A 16,653-nucleotide genomic window follows, 5' to 3' on the forward strand; every position below is an offset into this window, starting at 1 on the left:
CTGTCTCAGCCTCCTGAGTAGCTAGGACTACAGGTGCCCGCCACCATGCCCGGCTAATTTTTGTATTTTTAGTAGAGACGGGTTTCCCTATGTTGGTCAGACTGGTCTCAAACTTCTGACTTCAGGTGATCCACTCACCTTAGCCTCCCAAAATGCTGGGATTACAGGTGTGAGCCACCATACCCGGCCAAAATTTTATAAATAATATTGTTTCCAACACTGAGCATAAAGGCTCTGGGCTGAGATGGCTTTACTGGTGATTCTTTATAATTTTAGTGCTCTGTCATTGTCTTTTTTTTTTTGAGATGGAGTTTCTCTCTGTCTCTCAGGCTGGAGTGCAGTGGTGTGATCTTGGCTCCCTGCAACCTCTGACTCCTGGATTCAAGCAATTCTTCTGCCTCAGCCTCCCGAGTAGCTGGGATTATAGGTGCACACCACCACACCTAGCTAATTTTTGTATTTTTAGTAGAGGGTTTCACCACGTTGAGCATGCTGGTGTCAAACTTCTGGCCTCAACTGATTGGCCCGCCTCAGCTTCCCAAAGTGCTGGGATTATAAGCATGAGCCATCGCACCTGGCCTGTGTCATTGATTCTTCAATATGGAAATGAGTAGACAGCTGCCCAGCTGACCTGTGACTTTAACCTAACACTGATACCATCCAGTAACAGTAGCACAAAAAGCAAGAACTTTAAATCAGTCTCAATTATGAATATAGATCCTAAATAATCTACTCTCAAGTAGATGCTCTCAGGTAGAATTTACCAATAAGGTCATAATGGAAATGGCCAATTAAGTTTACTCCAAGAATGGCTTAATATTAAGAAACCTATTGATAACATATTAGGTTGTAAAATGTGAAAAACTATTATCTCCATAGATGCAGAAAATATATTTAACCAACTATTTCTAATAATACTTTTTGGGGGAAAAAAATAGGATACTTCCTTTACAAGTTACAGAGTATCTACCTCAAATCATTAGAGGCATTCTCATTAGAAGCAGGAACAAAACAAGTTTGCCCTCTGCTACTTGATATTATTTTAGAAGCTCTAGCCAATGCAGTAAAGTTTGCAGAAACAGAAATAAGAACTAAGGCTTTTAGGATTATTTGATATTATTTTAGAAGCTCTGGTCAATGCAGTAAGGCCAATGCAGAAACAGAAATAAGAACAAAGGCTTTGAGGATTAAGTAAGGTAACATTTCAGCTTCCCTCCTATGGTATTTTTAAGTCAGATAAGACACTCCAATTATAGATTGTTTTTTTTTAATTAATAAGACATCTTTACAAAGGAAAGGCAAAATCGTCTCTTGCATCTTAAGACACGTCTCCTGGTGCTTTTTTGTCCTTGATCCTTGCTCATTAGCTCGTCTTGATTATCTGATCTGTGTTGAGGTCTCTCTTAAACCTTCAGTCACCAGTACAGGAGTGAGTGGTCAATACCTGTGACTGGCGGAGAGGTTTGGTTCTGTCTTTGATGACCTTTCAATGAGCTGTTTTTGCAATCCTGGGAGTACTAGAAGAACAGACTCTAGAGCGATGACACTGTTGTCTTGACACTTGACTCTGTTCAGCAAACCATTGCAGTGTACCCTCAGTGCTATGCATCTCTGCAGTGTATAGCTGCTGTGTGTTATCAGGAGTCATTTGGAAGTAACTGGTCTGGTTGAACACCACACAGAAATCTTTACTAATTAGCTAGCTATCTCTAACTTTGGTTTGTGACTTCGGTCTGTGAAATCTATGTCTCTCTCTCTTTTTTTTTCCCCGATAGCATGTGGAGAGGGCCAAATGTGAACTGTGTTGACAGCACTGGCTACACACCCCTGCACCATGCTGCTTTGAATGGCCATAAGTAAGTATCAATGTACTACATCCCTGCCTTCACCCTTCAGAACCCAGGCCTTCACGTTGCCTTTTCATTTCCTAGAAAAGTTTGCTGGCTGAGCTTAGTGGCTCATGCCTGTAATCCCAGCACTTTGGGAGGCCGAGGTGGGAGGATCACATGAAGCTGAGTTTGAGAGCATCCTGGGCAACAAAGCAAGCCTCCATCTCCACAAAAAAAAAAAAAATTTTTTTAATTAATCAGGCATGGTAGCATGCCTGAAGTCCTAGCTACTCAGGAGGCTAAGGCAGGAGGATTGCTTAAGCCCAGGAGTTTGAGGCTGCAGAGAGCTATGATTGTGCCATTGCATTCCAGCCTGGGTGACAGAGCGACCCTATCTCTAAAAAACAAAAACAAAACAAAGGTTTGCTAAGCGGTGGCACTGAGAAACAGAGAAAAACAAACCTAAGTTCAGTTCATTCAGCATTTCTGTGTCTTTCTTTCTTGTATAATTTAAACATCCTTCCCCACCCTACCCACCAAAAAATCTTCAGCCAAGAGTTAAGTTTTACCTTTTCTTCTGCTTGTTCTTTTTCCCTCTGGAATGTTCCAGTGCTACATAATGTTCTAGGTATGATGATCAAATTTGGGGCAGCCAGAACATAAAGGGGCTGGAATCTATTAGGTAACTAACTGCTCAATAAACTGAAAATAGATTAAGTGGTCATGAGAAAGCTGTCTTCTGTTTCAATAGTTATTTATTTACTCTCTCTTCTTGCCTGCCATTCTTTCCTCATAAAATTAGCCCTGTACACAAGAACCCTTTTTAAGGGGAAAAAAATACATTAAATGGCCTGTGTAATTCTCCTGAGTATAGAGAAGTTATTAGGAACTGGGTGGGATTTGTGTGGAACGTTCTCTGGAGGAGGCATGCTTTGGGGAGAATTTGAGAGAGAAGGCATAGGCTTAAGTGATTGGGCACTGCCTTTCAGGTTGCCCAGCAAAGGGGCAGGCATTGTCGGGGAGCACAGTGAGTGGGTTTGCCAGGATGTCGAAGAATGTAAACCAGAGTGTAACAGAATAGAAGGTGTTAAAGGAAAACAAGTACTATAGGCAATAAGTAGCAGCAGTGTCGTTTTTTTGTTTTTGTTTTTGTTTTTGTTTTTGAGATGGAGTTTCATTCTTGTTGCCCAGGCTGGAGTGCAGTGGCATGATCTTGGCTCACTGCAACCTCCACCTCCCGGGTTCAAGCAATTCTCCTGCCTCAGCCTCCTGAGTAGCTGGGATTACAGGCGCCCGCCACCACACCCAGCTAATTTTTGTATTTTTAATAGAGACGGGGTTTCACCATGTTGGTCAGACTGGTCTCAAACTCCTGACCTCAGGTGATCCACCTGCCTCAGCCTCCCAAAGTGCTGGGATTACAGGCATGAGCCACTGCGCCCGGCCAGCAGTGTAGTTTTTATGAGGAGGGATTATTGGAATCATTTTAGATTTTGCTGAGCAAGGAGCTCCAGAGCCCTCTACCTTAGAGTATTTTGTGTCACTTGTCCAATATTTGACCCACCGTAATTGACTCCAACATACCAAAAAGAGGCAGTGGTTGTTTCCTTCAACATTAAACATTTCTAAAATATACTGAATATGATCATTAAGTCTTTTCTGTAGCCATCTTAGATATAGCTAAAAAGAAATCTATAGAGAACACTGTTCCCATATATAGTGGGGTAATCTGAATTAAAGTGAATCTTGAACTTAAATGACTATAGTTTGTTAGCCAAGTTCATTTCCAGATGCTGTTTTGATTTACAGTGGGGATTTTCTTTGACCTCACATTCATAGGGATAATTATATACTGGTATGTGTTTAATTAGTGCTGTCACCAGGAAAAAAGCAAGTTCCTCTTTCTGGGGATATCAAATGATAACATATGTGTCTGGCTTACTTTTGCAATAACTATTTATTTATTTATTTGTTTATTTATTTATTTATTTATTTTGAGAGAGAGTCTCGCTCTGTCACTCAGGCTGGTGTGCGATGGCGCAATCTCAGCTCACTACAACCTCTGCCTCCTGGGTTCAAGCAATTCTCCCTGCTTCACCCTCCCAAGTAGCTGGAATTATAGGTGCCCACCACCACACCCAGCTAATTTTTGTATTTTTAGCAGAGACGGGGTTTCGCTATGTTGGCCAGGTTGGTCTTGAACTCCTGACCTCAGGTGATCCACCCGCCTCAGCCTTCCAAAGTGCTGGGATTACAGGTGTGAGCCACTCTGCCCAGCCTGCAATAACTTTTGTTCTGCTTGGCCTCTCTGCTTTCAGCTCCTACATCACTAAATGCTCTGAATAATGTGGTGAATAATAATATTTGTCTTGTATGATTACTTTTATGTAAATTCAACACTTGAATGCTGTTTAAACATCATAAACAAGGAAACAGGTTTGGACAAAGAGTCCAGACATTTTCAAAGTAGTAGAAAACAGACGGATTACCAAGAAAGCCTAAACAGAAAGGTGATGAGTCAGCATAGCATGGCTCAAGGTGGTTCTGCTGCATATCAGCAGCTGTACAAGTAGCTCATGGAATAAAAGGAAAAGCTGGGGTGGTGAGCTCAGGTAGAGACACAGGAGCCAAATGAGATATCTGTGAAAGGGCTTTGTGCCATATAGGTGTAAAGAGCTGTTAGCTGGAAAGACTTCTGAGTTCTACCAACTCATGATTGATTTTTGCCTTCTAGGGATGTGGTCGAGGTTCTTCTGAGGAACGATGCGCTGACCAACGTGGCTGACTCAAAAGGCTGCTACCCTCTGCATTTGGCAGCCTGGAAAGGAGATGCCCAGATAGTGCGGTTGCTCATCCATCAAGGGCCTTCACACACCAGAGTCAATGAACAGGTCGGAAGGAAGGGAGGCTTTCCTTCCTCCATTCAGCTATAGCCAGATGTGGCAACCCCATCACCATCTTAGCCCCATAGTTCAAATCTCAGAGAACCAGCTCTTCCTTTTTTTTCATTTTGATAATCAGTTCCTTAGCATGGAACCACCTCTTCCATACCCTAATTGTGATTCCCCTCTTCCCAGTTCTACTCTTCTTAGTAGATCTTATACTATGAGGATGTATTTTATATGCATTTGACTCATGCATATTTGGAATAGTACTAGAATAAAAATGTATACACAGTCAGCCCTTCGTTTCCAGGACCTCCCCATAGATACCAAAATCCAAGGATGCTCAAGTCCCTTATGTAAAACGGCAAAGTAACATTAGCTGTCTCTGTCTGTGGGTTCCGCATGTGCAGACTTAACCATGGATGGAAACCTGTGGATATGAAGGGCCAACTGTATTCACTTTATGTGCAAAATTTGAAATAATGCAAACCCTACAAAATTGCATGGAGTCAGTTTCAAGCTGGTGAGCTTAATTAACTGTGGGCTGGGTGTGGTGACTCATGCTTGTAATCCCAGCACTTTGGAAGGCTGAGGCAGGAGAATTGCTTGAGGCCAGGAGTTTGAGACCAGCCTGAGCAACACAGTGAGGAGCCCCAACCCCCCAGGCCCCATCTCTATAAAAAATTTTAAAAAAAAAAGGCCGGATGTGGTGGCACACACCTGTAGTCCCAGCTACTCAGGAGGCTGAGACGGGGGATCACTTAAGCCCAGGAGTTTGAGGGTGCAGTGAGCCATGATCATGCCACTGCACTGCAGCCTGGGTGACAGAGTGAGACCCTGTCTCAAAAGTAAAAGTAAATTCTGTTTATGCCATTGACATGGCAATGTAACTTTCCCAGTGTTTGTCAGTACTGTGTAAACCATGCTCTTGTTTTACATACATCAGAACTTGCAGCAGTATAAGTACTCATGCTAGTGCCAAAAAATGAACTCACAAATCAGGAACATGTGAGGGGAGGTCAGAGGTGATTCAGTGGAATGAAGATCATTTCCATGATGTCCTCCGAGTAAGCATGCTTTGAAAAAGCAGAGATGATTCTTAGAAAATGAAAAAGGCAGGATTTGAGCAAAAATAACCGTATAATGGCCATGGATTTAGTTACTCTGAGAATATACCTGTTCTTTACATTTATATCTTTGGAAAAAATTGTACTTGGATTATGCAAGTTTTAAACAAGCCTCTTACAAATACAACTCCCTGTCATTTGGGTTGGAAGTTGTGTGCAAGTTTGAGAGGAGACGGGCATTCCTTATATGATAAGCCATTCTCCCCTTTCCTCTCTCTGCTCTGAACTGAAGCAGATACTTTTCTCAGTTCCTAGAAGGAGGGAGATATTGATGTTTCTCAGTAAGCTTAGGACTATTTTTCTAATGACTTTGCCGAGAGGGGATTGTTAAATTACCTGTAGGATTAGATCAAAGTTTTCCCTCAAAAAATAGGAAATTATCCTGGCAAGTCCATCTGTCAGGAGACTCATGCAGTTCTCAGTTAGCTGTTAAAAGCATGACTTTGATTCTGAGGGGGGCAGCTTCATTCTGAGACATGAGAAAATTAAAATAGTGCTCCCAAATCTCTTGATTTGGAGATTGTGTGTATATAGCTGTTAATCAGCCTTCCTGTCCCCTTTTGGGCTGTATTTTCTGGGTAGGTGAGCAACAGACATTTAAAATCATCAGTGAGGATGTTTGTTTATAACATTTGGGAATGAAAAGTATCTGTTTAGAATTACCTCTTTAGAATCTAAGTGCAATTTTACTCCTCCTAGCTAAAGTGGTCATTTCTCTTCTCTGGAGGAAATGCATAATGAAGTTTGCTTGTAACTAATATTCTTCAATGTTGGAAAGACTGGTCATCCATTAAAGTCCTTCTCATTTAAGAAATTTTCAGCAACCATTTCTAATCCTCTTTGCTCACGTTTGCCTTGAAACACAGCTGCTTGGATTTTTGAGCTACTTGAGTGTGCTAGCTTAACCTGTTCACAGCTGCCTCCTGCTTGGAGTATCAGTTGATAAGTGGGACCCCAGCCCAGTGCTTTGAGTATCTGGTAGGCAGGTGGTGGGCAGAAGCTGGGCAAGATGTCTGCAGTAGCTTGAAGACTTTAATGGATCTAGCTAGTGGTTACAAGTACTATATTGATTCATTTTAAAACCATTAATATGGTTCCAGTAGGATGCTTAGATTAAAGGGGGGTAAGAGTAGGGTGCCCTGGAGGTTGTCTTTCTTATTAACTTCCCTTTGAGGCATCCAGAGGGCAGATTCAAGTTGTTCTAGGGTTGGGTTCCCTCAGGGCTGTGTATTGCTTTGATATATTTCATCCATTTTGTCATCACTTTTTCTTTTCCTCTCCTTTTTGTAGAATGCTCTTGAGATCAAAGAACTCAAAAAGTACGGCCCCTTTGACCCTTATATCAATGCCAAGGTGTGTACTTTGCTGCCAGGAATTCTCTGCATCATTTCTCCAAGCTGTACCTCCTCTTTGGTCCTCTCCGCTTCTACTCTTGTCCACTCAGGGTCCTCCTCATCACGCTGACTGTTGTCTGCTTCAGTCCATCTGCTTTTGGCTTGTCTGGGAATGGGAAAATGCAGCTGCAGTGGGTTTTGGCTTTATTTTTAAAACCCATACTAATTTGGGAAATGGTGGGTGGTTTTTTCTGGAATATTTGAAATGGCAGGAATGGGGAAATAGAAAGGACCATATTACATACTTAATTTACAATTTTGATTCTTAAAATTTTTTAAATGCTGTTAAGAGATGTCAAATTATCTTACTTTTTAAATAAGCATAGAAAAAATGATTAAGTTGTACCTCCTGGAATTAAAAAATATTTTTAACCTACTTTCTATCTGTCTTTTGAAATGGAATCTGATTTTCAGGTTTCAATAGCTAATGGTGGAGATGTGGAGGAAAGGACATGGTTGATCCATTTTATTCCTTTAAAAGCTGTTGCATGACTCTTCTCTCATCTCCTGGAGTTTGTGCATCTCTGCCTGATGCTTTAAAACCACGACCCAATATCTCCAGCCATTAGCTTCTCTCTGCTTGATCACTCTTGACCCAGGAAGCGTTCTGAAATAGGAAACGATGTTGCAGGACCAAGGGAGCCTTAGTCTCCCTCCCTGTGAGGCTGGGACAAAGAGTAGTCTGATGGGCCTGGTGATGAACAGGCCAGCCCTGTCTGCCCCTCAGCCTTTACCACATCTGAGCAGCAGAGCTTGTTCATTGGGTGATGGTGTTAGCCTCTTTCCTTGGTGCTCTCACCCGCTGGTTTTGGTCAAAGATTTTATTCAGATGAAGTTTGCTTTTTGGCAACAGTCTGGAGTGTGCTCGAGACACTACATTATCCACATTAGCTACCTTTTACTTGTTCTGAAAACAGCTGCCTTGGGGAAGAGAAACATAAGGTACTTCTGTATGTTTCCAAACACAAGGCAGATATTTCATGCTTTTGAGAAATAGTGATTTAGCAAAGGAAGCCCCCTATGGGCTGGACCTAGGAAGGCCCTGTGGGAGATTTTGTTCAGCTGTTGGGTCTTAATGGTAGAGAAGCAATTTGACCTTAGGTAGTGGAGCACATCAGTTTTGTTTTGGCTTACTCTTTCTTACCTCCTTCCCCCTCCCTTCCCCTTCCCCTTGCCCTCCCCTTCCCTTCCCCTTCTCCTTCACTTCCCCTTCCCTTCCCCTTCCCCTTCCCTTCCCCTTCCTTTCCCCTTCCCTTCCCCTTCACCTCCCTTCCCCTTCCCTTCCCCTTCCCCTTCCCTTCCATTCCCCTTCCCCTTCCCTTCCCCTTCCCTTCCCTTCCCCTTCCCCTTCCCCTCCCTTCCCCTTCCCTTCCCCTTCCCCTTCCCCTCCCTTCCCCTTCCCTTCCCCTTCCCCTTCCCCTTCCCCTTCCCCTTCCCTTCCCTTCCCCTTCCCCTTCCCCTTCCCTTCCCTTCCCTTCCCCTTCCCTTCCCTTCCCCTTCCCTTCCCCTTCCCTTCCCCTTCCCCTTCCCTTCCCCTTCCCCTTCCCTTCCCCTTCCCCTTCCCTTCCCCTTCCCTTCCCGTTCCCTTCCCGTTCCCTTCCCCTTCCCCTTCCCTTCCCCTTCCCTTCCCGTTCCCCTTCCCTTCCCCTTCCCTTCCCCTTCCCCTTCCCTTGTGCTTCCCCTTCCCCTTCCTCTTCCCTTCCCCTTCACTTCCCCTCCCCTTCCCCTTCCCTTCCCCTTCCCCTTCCCTTCCCCTTCGCCTTCCCCTTCCCTTCCCCTTCGCCTCCCCTTCCCCTTCCCCTTCCCTTCCCCTTCCCCTTCCCTTCCCCTTCCCTTCCCGTTCCCCTTCCCTTCCCGTTCCCCTTCCCTTCCCCTTCCCTTCCCCTTCCCTTCCCCTTCCCTTCCCCTTCCCTTCCCCTTCCCTTTCCCCTTCCCTTCTCCTTCCCCTTCCCTTCCCCTTCCATTCCCCTTCCCCTTCCCTTCCCCTTCCCTTCCCCTTCCCCTCCCTTCCCCTTCCCTTCCCCTTCCCTTCCCTTCCCTTCCCCTTCGCCTCCCTTCCCCTTCCCTTCCCCTTCCCTTCCCCTTCCCTTCCCCTTCCCTTCCCCTTCCTTTCCCCTTCCCCTTCACTTCCCCTTCCCCTTCCCCTTCCCTTCCCCTTCCCCTTCCCTTCCCCTTCCCCTTCCCTTCCCCTTCCCCTTCCCTTCCCCTTCCACTTCCCTTCCCCTTCCCTTCCCCTTCGCCTCCCTTCCCCTTCCCTTCCCCTTCCCTTCCCCTTCCCTTCCCCTTCCCTTCCCCTTCCCTTCCCCTTCCCCTTCCCTTCCCCTTCCCCTTCCCTTCCCCTTCCCCTTCCCCTCCCTTCCCCTTCCCTTCCCCTTCCCTTCCCCTTCCCTTCCCCTTCCCTTCCCCTTCCCCTTCCCTTCCCCTTCCCTTCCTCTTCCCCTTCCCCTTCCCTTCCCCTTCCCTTCCCCTTCCCTTTCCCCTTCCCTTCCCCTTCCCCTTCCCTTGTGCTTCCCCTTCCCTTCCCCTTCCCCTTCCCTTCCCCTTCCCCTTCCCTTCCCCTTCCCTTCCCCTTCCCCTTCCATTCCCCTTCCCTTCCCCTTCCCCTTCCCTTCTCCTTCCCCTTCCCCTTCCCTTCCCCTTCCCTTCCCCTTCCCCTTCCCTTCCCCTTCACCTTCCCTTCCCCTTCCTCTTCCCTTCCCCTTCCTCTTCCCTTCCCCTTCCTCTTCCCTTCCCCTTCCCCTTCCCTTCCCCTTCCCTTCCCCTTCCCCCTTCCCTTCCCCTTCCCTTCCCCTTCCCTTCCCCTTCCCTTCCCCTTCCCCTTCTCCTTCCCGTTCCCCTTCCCCTTCGCTTCCCCTTCCCTTCCCGTTCCCCTTCCCTTCTCCTTCCCTTTCCCTTCCCCTTCCTCTTCCCTTCCCCTTCCTCTTCCGTTCCCCTTCCCTTCCCCTTCCATTTCCCTTCCCCTTCCCCTTCCCTTCCCCTTCCCTTCCCCTTCCCTTCCCCTTCCCTTCCCCTTCCCTTCCTCTTCCCTTCCCCTTCCCTTCCCCTTCCCTTCCTCTTCCCTTCCCCTTCCCTTCCCCTTCCCTTCCCCTTTCCTTTCTTTCTTTCATTTTAGAAAGGGTCTCCCTCTGTTGCCCAGGCTGAAGTGCAGTGATTGCCCTGCTCTTTAAATTCTGTTTTCTAGTCTTCAGAATAGGAAGATACTCTTATCTTAGTTTTTTTGTTTTTTGTTTTGGAAGTAGAGTGATAGAGTGAAAAACTCATAAGTCATAGGCTTTCATGTCAGACCAGAGTTTAAGTTCTGGGATGCAACTTATTAGTTTTGTTGACTTAAGCAAGTTACTTAATTTCTCTGAGCCTCAGTTTCCTCTTCTGTAAAATGCGGCACTATAATCTACCTTGCTGGATTGTTTTGGAGTTTAAATAAGATAATATACATAAAGTAAAAATATCTGGTAACTAGTAATATTTGAGATACTAATTTTTTAAAGTGTATATAATGTATTTCTGCAAAGGCATTTTTGGAATCTGTTTTTGTTACTAGTAGATGACGCTTAATGAAACCTTATTCAGTTAGTCTATTCAGAGTTTTCTTTTATGGGGAGGAAACTTGAAGTGATTGTTTTCCCAACAGTGGTTAATTTAGTGAGCTTATAAAGCTTTGATAAAGGGTAAGACTTTGGTTCTTGAAAGTACATTTTCCTATCCTTTAATTTTGCACATATAAAATAAAATTAGTTTAAATGTAGTAAGAACATACTTCTTTCTTTGGAAATAATTCCCTTTGCCTCTTCCCTGAAAGGCCAATTGATGCAAACTACATTAAGAGTAAAGCTGAGGCCAGGTGCTGGAATTACAGGCATAATCCCAGCACTTTGGGAGGCTGAGGCTGGTGGATTACCTGAGGTCAGGGATTCGAGACCAGCCTGGCCAACATGGCAAAACCCCATCTCCACTAAAAATACAAAAATTAGCTGGATGTGGTGGCATGTGCCTGTAATCCCAGCTACTAGGGAGGCTGAAGCAGGAGAATCGCTTGAACCCAGGAGGCAGAGGTTGCAGTGAGCTGAGATTGTGCCACTGCACTCCAGCCTGGGCAACAGAGTGAGACTCAAAAAAAAAAAAAACCAAAAAAAAAAAAGGAAAGCTGGCCAGTGTAGTGGCTCACATTTGTAATCCCAGAATTTGGGAGGCTGGGGCTGAAGACTGCTTGAGCCCAGGAATTTGGGACCAGCCTGGGCAACATAATGCGATCCCATCTCTAGAAAAAATAAAAAATTAGCCAGGCATAGTGGATAGTGGTACATGCCTGTATCCCAAATTCTCGGGAGGCTGAGGTGGGAGGATAGTTTGAGCCCAGGAGTTTGAGGCTGCAGTGATCACTGTCACCTGGGCAACAGAGTGAGACCCTGTCTCAAAAAAAAAAAAAATAATAATAATAATAGAAACAGAGAGGTAAAGCTGTTTGGGTTGTGCTGAGAATGCAAACCCTTCTTGAGCTGATTCAAATCTAACCTCCTTTGACCAGGCATGGTGACTCACACCTGTAATCCCAGCACTTTGGGAGGCTGAGGCTGGCGGATTACTTGAGGTCAGGAGTTCGAGACCAGCCTAGCCAACATGGTGAAACCCCGTGACTACTAAAAATACAAAAATTAGCCAGGCGTGGTGGTGCATGCCTGTAATCCCAGGTACTCGGGAGGCTGAGGCAGGAGAATCACTTGAACCCGAGAGGTAGAAGTTGCAGTGAGCCAAGGTTACGCCACTGCACTCCAACCTGGATGACAGAGGAGACTCCATCTCAAAAAAAAAAAAAAGAAAAGAAAAGAAAAACTGATCTGATCCCCCTAGGTTTTGTCCTGATTCAGTGGATTTTTATAGATCTGGCTTATGTCTAGGAATTGTTTTGTTAAAGTACTTTTGAGTGCTAAGTTCTGTCAGGCACCTGTACAAATTAAGAAGTCTCAGATGGCTTATTTTGGGAGCAGAAGTAGTTTTTAGGAGCTTTCATGTTCTTTTTCGACATTTGGGGCCTTTTTCAACAGGTCGGTGTAAACCAGCCAAATGTAAATTATCCTTAGCTAAGGCAGAACCATGAAAATTGCTCATTTTCCCCCTCTTAACAGTTCTTCCTTAGTCTGAGTCATAAAATGAGTAACAATCAAATTAATATTAGGGCAGATCTATTTTTTTGGTACATTTAAAATGATTTCACAGTCTTAGAACTGAAAGGGACTTGGAATTTTATCTAGACCAGTTGCCTCTAAATATAATCAACCTTTCTGGTTGCATTAGTATCACCTGCAAGCTTCTAAAAAACTTTTTATTAAAAAAAAAAAAACTTGTAACTTAAAGTTTTAAGAATAATGCCATGAACTATGGTACACTCTTCTTGATACTCCAGTGTTAACATTTTGCTACCTTTGCTTTTTCTCTTTCTGTGTGTGTGCGTGTGTGTGTGTGTGTGTATGCAATAATTGTTGTCACTGATGAAATATTTGATGTTAAGTCATGGACATTATGACCCTTTAATCCTAAACACTTCCATTTTGGTATTAGTTAGTTCTTTGACCTAAATCTCCTAAGAACAAGGACATTCGCTTATAAAGCCACAATACATTTATTACATTTGGAAAATTCAATATTGATACAATACCATTATGTAATATAGAATCCATGTTCAAATTTTACCAGTTGTCTCAAAAATGCCCTTTAGAGCAATTTTTTTATGATCGAGAATCCAGTCCAGGATCATACATATTAATAATATGGAACAGTTCCTCGGCCTTTCTTAGCCTTTCATGACATGGATGGTTTTTAAGAGCACAGGGCAGTTGTTTTGTATACTGTCTTTCAATTTAGCTTTGTTTGATATTTCCTTATGATTAGATTCTGGGTATACATTTTTGGCAGGAGCGCCATGGAAGTGGTATTATGTATGTCCTTTTTAGTGCTTTGCATCAACAAGGCACATAACGTTGGTTTGTCTCATTCTTGATGATTATGATTGATTGCTTAAGTTGGTGCCTACAAATCTGGGGTAAACCTACTACTAGCATTTTTTTTTTTTTTTTTTAGTTCCCATGTAATTCTAAAAGCTGGTTTGAGAACCACCAATTTAGGCCAACCTTCCACATAGAGCAGGAATCTTTCTATCATTTGAAAGGTGACCCTCTACCCCGTATTTTAATTGTTTGCTTGTTTTCCCTAATAACAAACAGAACTCATTACTACTTGGCAGCCTGTTTTCGGATTCCATTGAGTTTTGGTTTGTTGAGTTTGATTGGCATCTATCTTCCTAAACCTTCCATTTTTTTTTGGATCAGAGTTCTGCTTTCCAGAACAATACAGAGTAAGTCTAACTCTTCTTCCACATGATGGACTTGCTTTCATGCTTCTCCTGTGTCCTTTCAATCTCAGACCTAGTTTTTCCTTTCTTTCCATTATGGTATGTTTTTCTAGGGCCTGTACTTTCATTGCTGCAGATAGCTATAGGCCAGGTGTCCCTAACTTCAGTATCTGCCAACAAGGGGTAAGTGTGCAGTTGGGCTGTAATCTGAGCACTAGGAGGTGATGGTCCTGAAATAGTTCCAAGAGGAGAAAGGTCAGGAAAAAGTTTCTTTCTTCCTTTTTTTTTTTGAGATGGGGTCTCACTCTGTCACCCAGGCTGGAGTGCAGTGGTGCAATCTTGGCTCACTACAACCTCCGCCTCCCAGGTTTAAGCGATTCTCCTGCCTCAGCATCCTGAGTAGGTGGGATTACAGGCAAGCACCACCACACCCAGCTAATTTTTGTATTTTTGGTGGAGACAGGGTTTCACTGTGTTGTCCAGGGGGCCTCGATCTCCTGACCTCGTGATCTGCCCACCTCGGCTTCCCAAACTGCTGGAATTACAGGCATAAGCCACCGCGCCCAGCCAGAAGTGGGTCTTAAGATGAGTAGGAATGGAGAATTTGTGCAAAAGCATTGGGGGAAATTTGGGCTATTTCCTCTCACTCCATTTTCTCAGTCCAGATTAGTAGTAATAGGATTTTGGAAACTCTGGAGGTATTGTGAACACCTGTAGTGAGATTTGGAAGGTGTGACAGGGAAACATTCCAGATGATCAGGAGTCTGTGCTGCTCCTTAGAATCCTTTCTTTTCTTGTGAGTGTATTAACCAGCACTTAATAATAGTTTCCTAGGCCTGCCAGGCACGGTAGCTCACGCATGTAATCCCAGCACTTTGGGAGGCCGAGGTGGGCAGATCACCTGAGGTCGGGAATTCAAGAACAGCCTGACCAACATAGAGAAACCCCGTCTCTACTAAAATTACAAAATTAGCCAGGCGTGGTGGCACATATCTGTAATCCCAGCTACTAGGGAGGCTGAGGCAGGAAAATCGCTTGAACCTGGGAGGCGGAGGTTGCGGTGAGCCGAGATCATGCCATTGCACCCCAGCCTGGGCAACAAGAGCGAAACTCCGTCTCAAAAAAAAAAAAAAAGAGTTTCCTAGACCTTACCCTCTGAGGTGCTACTTTGGCAAGTCTGAGGTTGGACCTCCTACTAGTTTTTTTGTTTGTTTGTTTTTTTGAGATGGAGTCTTGCTCTGTCGCCCAGGCTGGAGTGCAGTGGCGCAATCTCGGCTCACTGCAACCTCCGCCTCCTGGGTTCACGCCATTCTCTTGCCTCAGCCTCCCGAGTAGCTGGTACTACAGGTGCCCGCCACCACGCCCGGGTAATTTTTTGTATTTTTAGTGGAGATGGGGTTTCACTGTGTTAGCCAGGATGGTCTCGATCTCATGACCTCGTGATCTGCCTGCCTCGGCCTTCCAAAGTGCTAGGATTACAGGCATGAGCCACCGCGCCCGGCCCCTACTAGTTATTTTTAAGCTCCCATGTAATTCCAAAATGAAGCCAGTTTGAGAATCAGTGATAGTTCTTGCCCTGATAGTTGTCAGGCTCAAAAAGCCTACAGTAATAAGAGCTTATCGTGATGGCTTGTGTCAGTGATGGATGTGGTCACCACAGATATAATAAACTTGGGTATTACAGTTACCAGACCATGTCTGGCATGACTGAAACCTAAGTAAGATGCTCCCTATACTGTGTCTATGAGTGTAACTTTCTGCAGAGATGTGGTTAGACCATTTTTAACATGAGGCAGGAAATTTGCCAGTAGTGATTATGACCTTGCCTTTAGCAGGGCAGCTTTGTGAGAGCTGCTTTCATTCTGGCGAAGAAGAAATAGAGAAAAGTTTTTTTTTTTTTTTCTTTGCTGGATGGTTTAGACTTTTACAGTTCTTTAGCCCTAATGGCATACTTTTTATAAAATCAAGAACAATTTATTCTGGTTGTTGGGAGACAACTTGGATATAAAAGAGACAGTAGTATTTGCTTCAGAGTAAATAGTTTTTCTGGATTGGAATTTTAATAAGAATAAGTTGACTTTCTTGGCTCTTTCTATCACACTCATCTTGAGATGTACAACCTGAAGAATCCTTTTAAACTTCTTTGGGTTACTACTCTGCCCCAGAATTACTCCACAGAAAGATCCTGTGAGTTTTTGTTAATGTAGGTGTTGGTTCATCAAGAGAAAGTGATAATCAACCAGAGAAATGTTGGGTTAAAAAAGAGAGAAACTGAAGGGACAGCTCTAAGTTTGCTTAGGAAACTCATGCCATAGCTTAATAGGGCCTTCCAAATGGGTATCCTAAAAGGTTTGTTTGGCACAGGGAGGACCTCAAAGACTTGCTTTCTGCCCAGCATTTCCCCTTCCTCCAGACTTTCAGGTTACATGGAATTTGCCTTTCAGGGCCCAGTCATATCATAGGAGGCCATGGCTGGCAGGCCGGCTGTATCCTCTGGCCAGCGAAGGCTGTTGGCACTTTCCTGGCAGCTGCTCTCCTTGAGTTGTGTTTGAGCTCAGTGCAGCTTCCTCTGCATCCTCTGTTTATTTGTGTGCATTTATCTTTGCATGTGTCCTGCTACTACTTTTTCTGTCCTTATTTCATTAAAAAATTTTTCTTTGCCATCGTTCTCACCTTTTGGGGAGTTGCTCCCAGCAGCTGTGGATCTTTCTGGTATACTTGGTATAGTTGGAAAAAATGATGCAGTCAAATGCCAGATCAAAAGCAGATGGAATTGCATATGCATGTTTGGGTAATTCCTAATCCATTACTTTTAGTGTTATTAATAGAATTAAAGCAATTGCAGAAACATTTAATTTTGACCTTTTGACCACTGAAAGGTGCACAATATTGACTTAACTGACAAACCCCCTCTTAAGCTTTCTTTCCCAAAAGTAGCAGAAGCCTCCTGGATAAATTTAGGAATCTCAAAATCTTGTGGGAGAATTATTTTCATCAGTGCTTCTCAAAAAGGAGAGGTCATGGGACTTACTTTATTTCTGCTCTAATTAGACATTGTCAGTAGTAAAAGAG

General features: G+C 44.2%; 1 protein-coding gene across 13 annotated transcripts in view; it reads left to right on the plus strand.

Annotated features, from left to right (window-relative positions):
* The window catches only part of ANKS1A (ankyrin repeat and sterile alpha motif domain containing 1A), a 203,354-nt gene that overhangs the window by 76,071 nt on the left and 110,630 nt on the right, over window positions 1-16,653 (plus strand). For 8 of the 13 annotated variants that reach the window (XM_034961898.3, XM_034961901.3, XM_034961902.3 and 5 more), the window contains exons 2-4: window positions 1,776-1,856; window positions 4,564-4,720; window positions 7,132-7,194. In XM_034961898.3, the coding sequence (XP_034817789.3) occupies window positions 1,776-1,856; window positions 4,564-4,720; window positions 7,132-7,194 (301 nt within the window). The remainder of the gene's footprint in view (window positions 1-1,775; window positions 1,857-4,563; window positions 4,721-7,131; window positions 7,195-16,653) is intronic. The other 5 variants (XM_034961904.4, XM_063604840.1, XM_063604841.1 and 2 more) reach the window with 2 other exon arrangements.

This window comes from Pan paniscus, chromosome 5 (genome assembly GCF_029289425.2).
Source record: "Pan paniscus chromosome 5, NHGRI_mPanPan1-v2.0_pri, whole genome shotgun sequence".
NCBI lineage: Eukaryota > Metazoa > Chordata > Mammalia > Primates > Hominidae > Pan > Pan paniscus.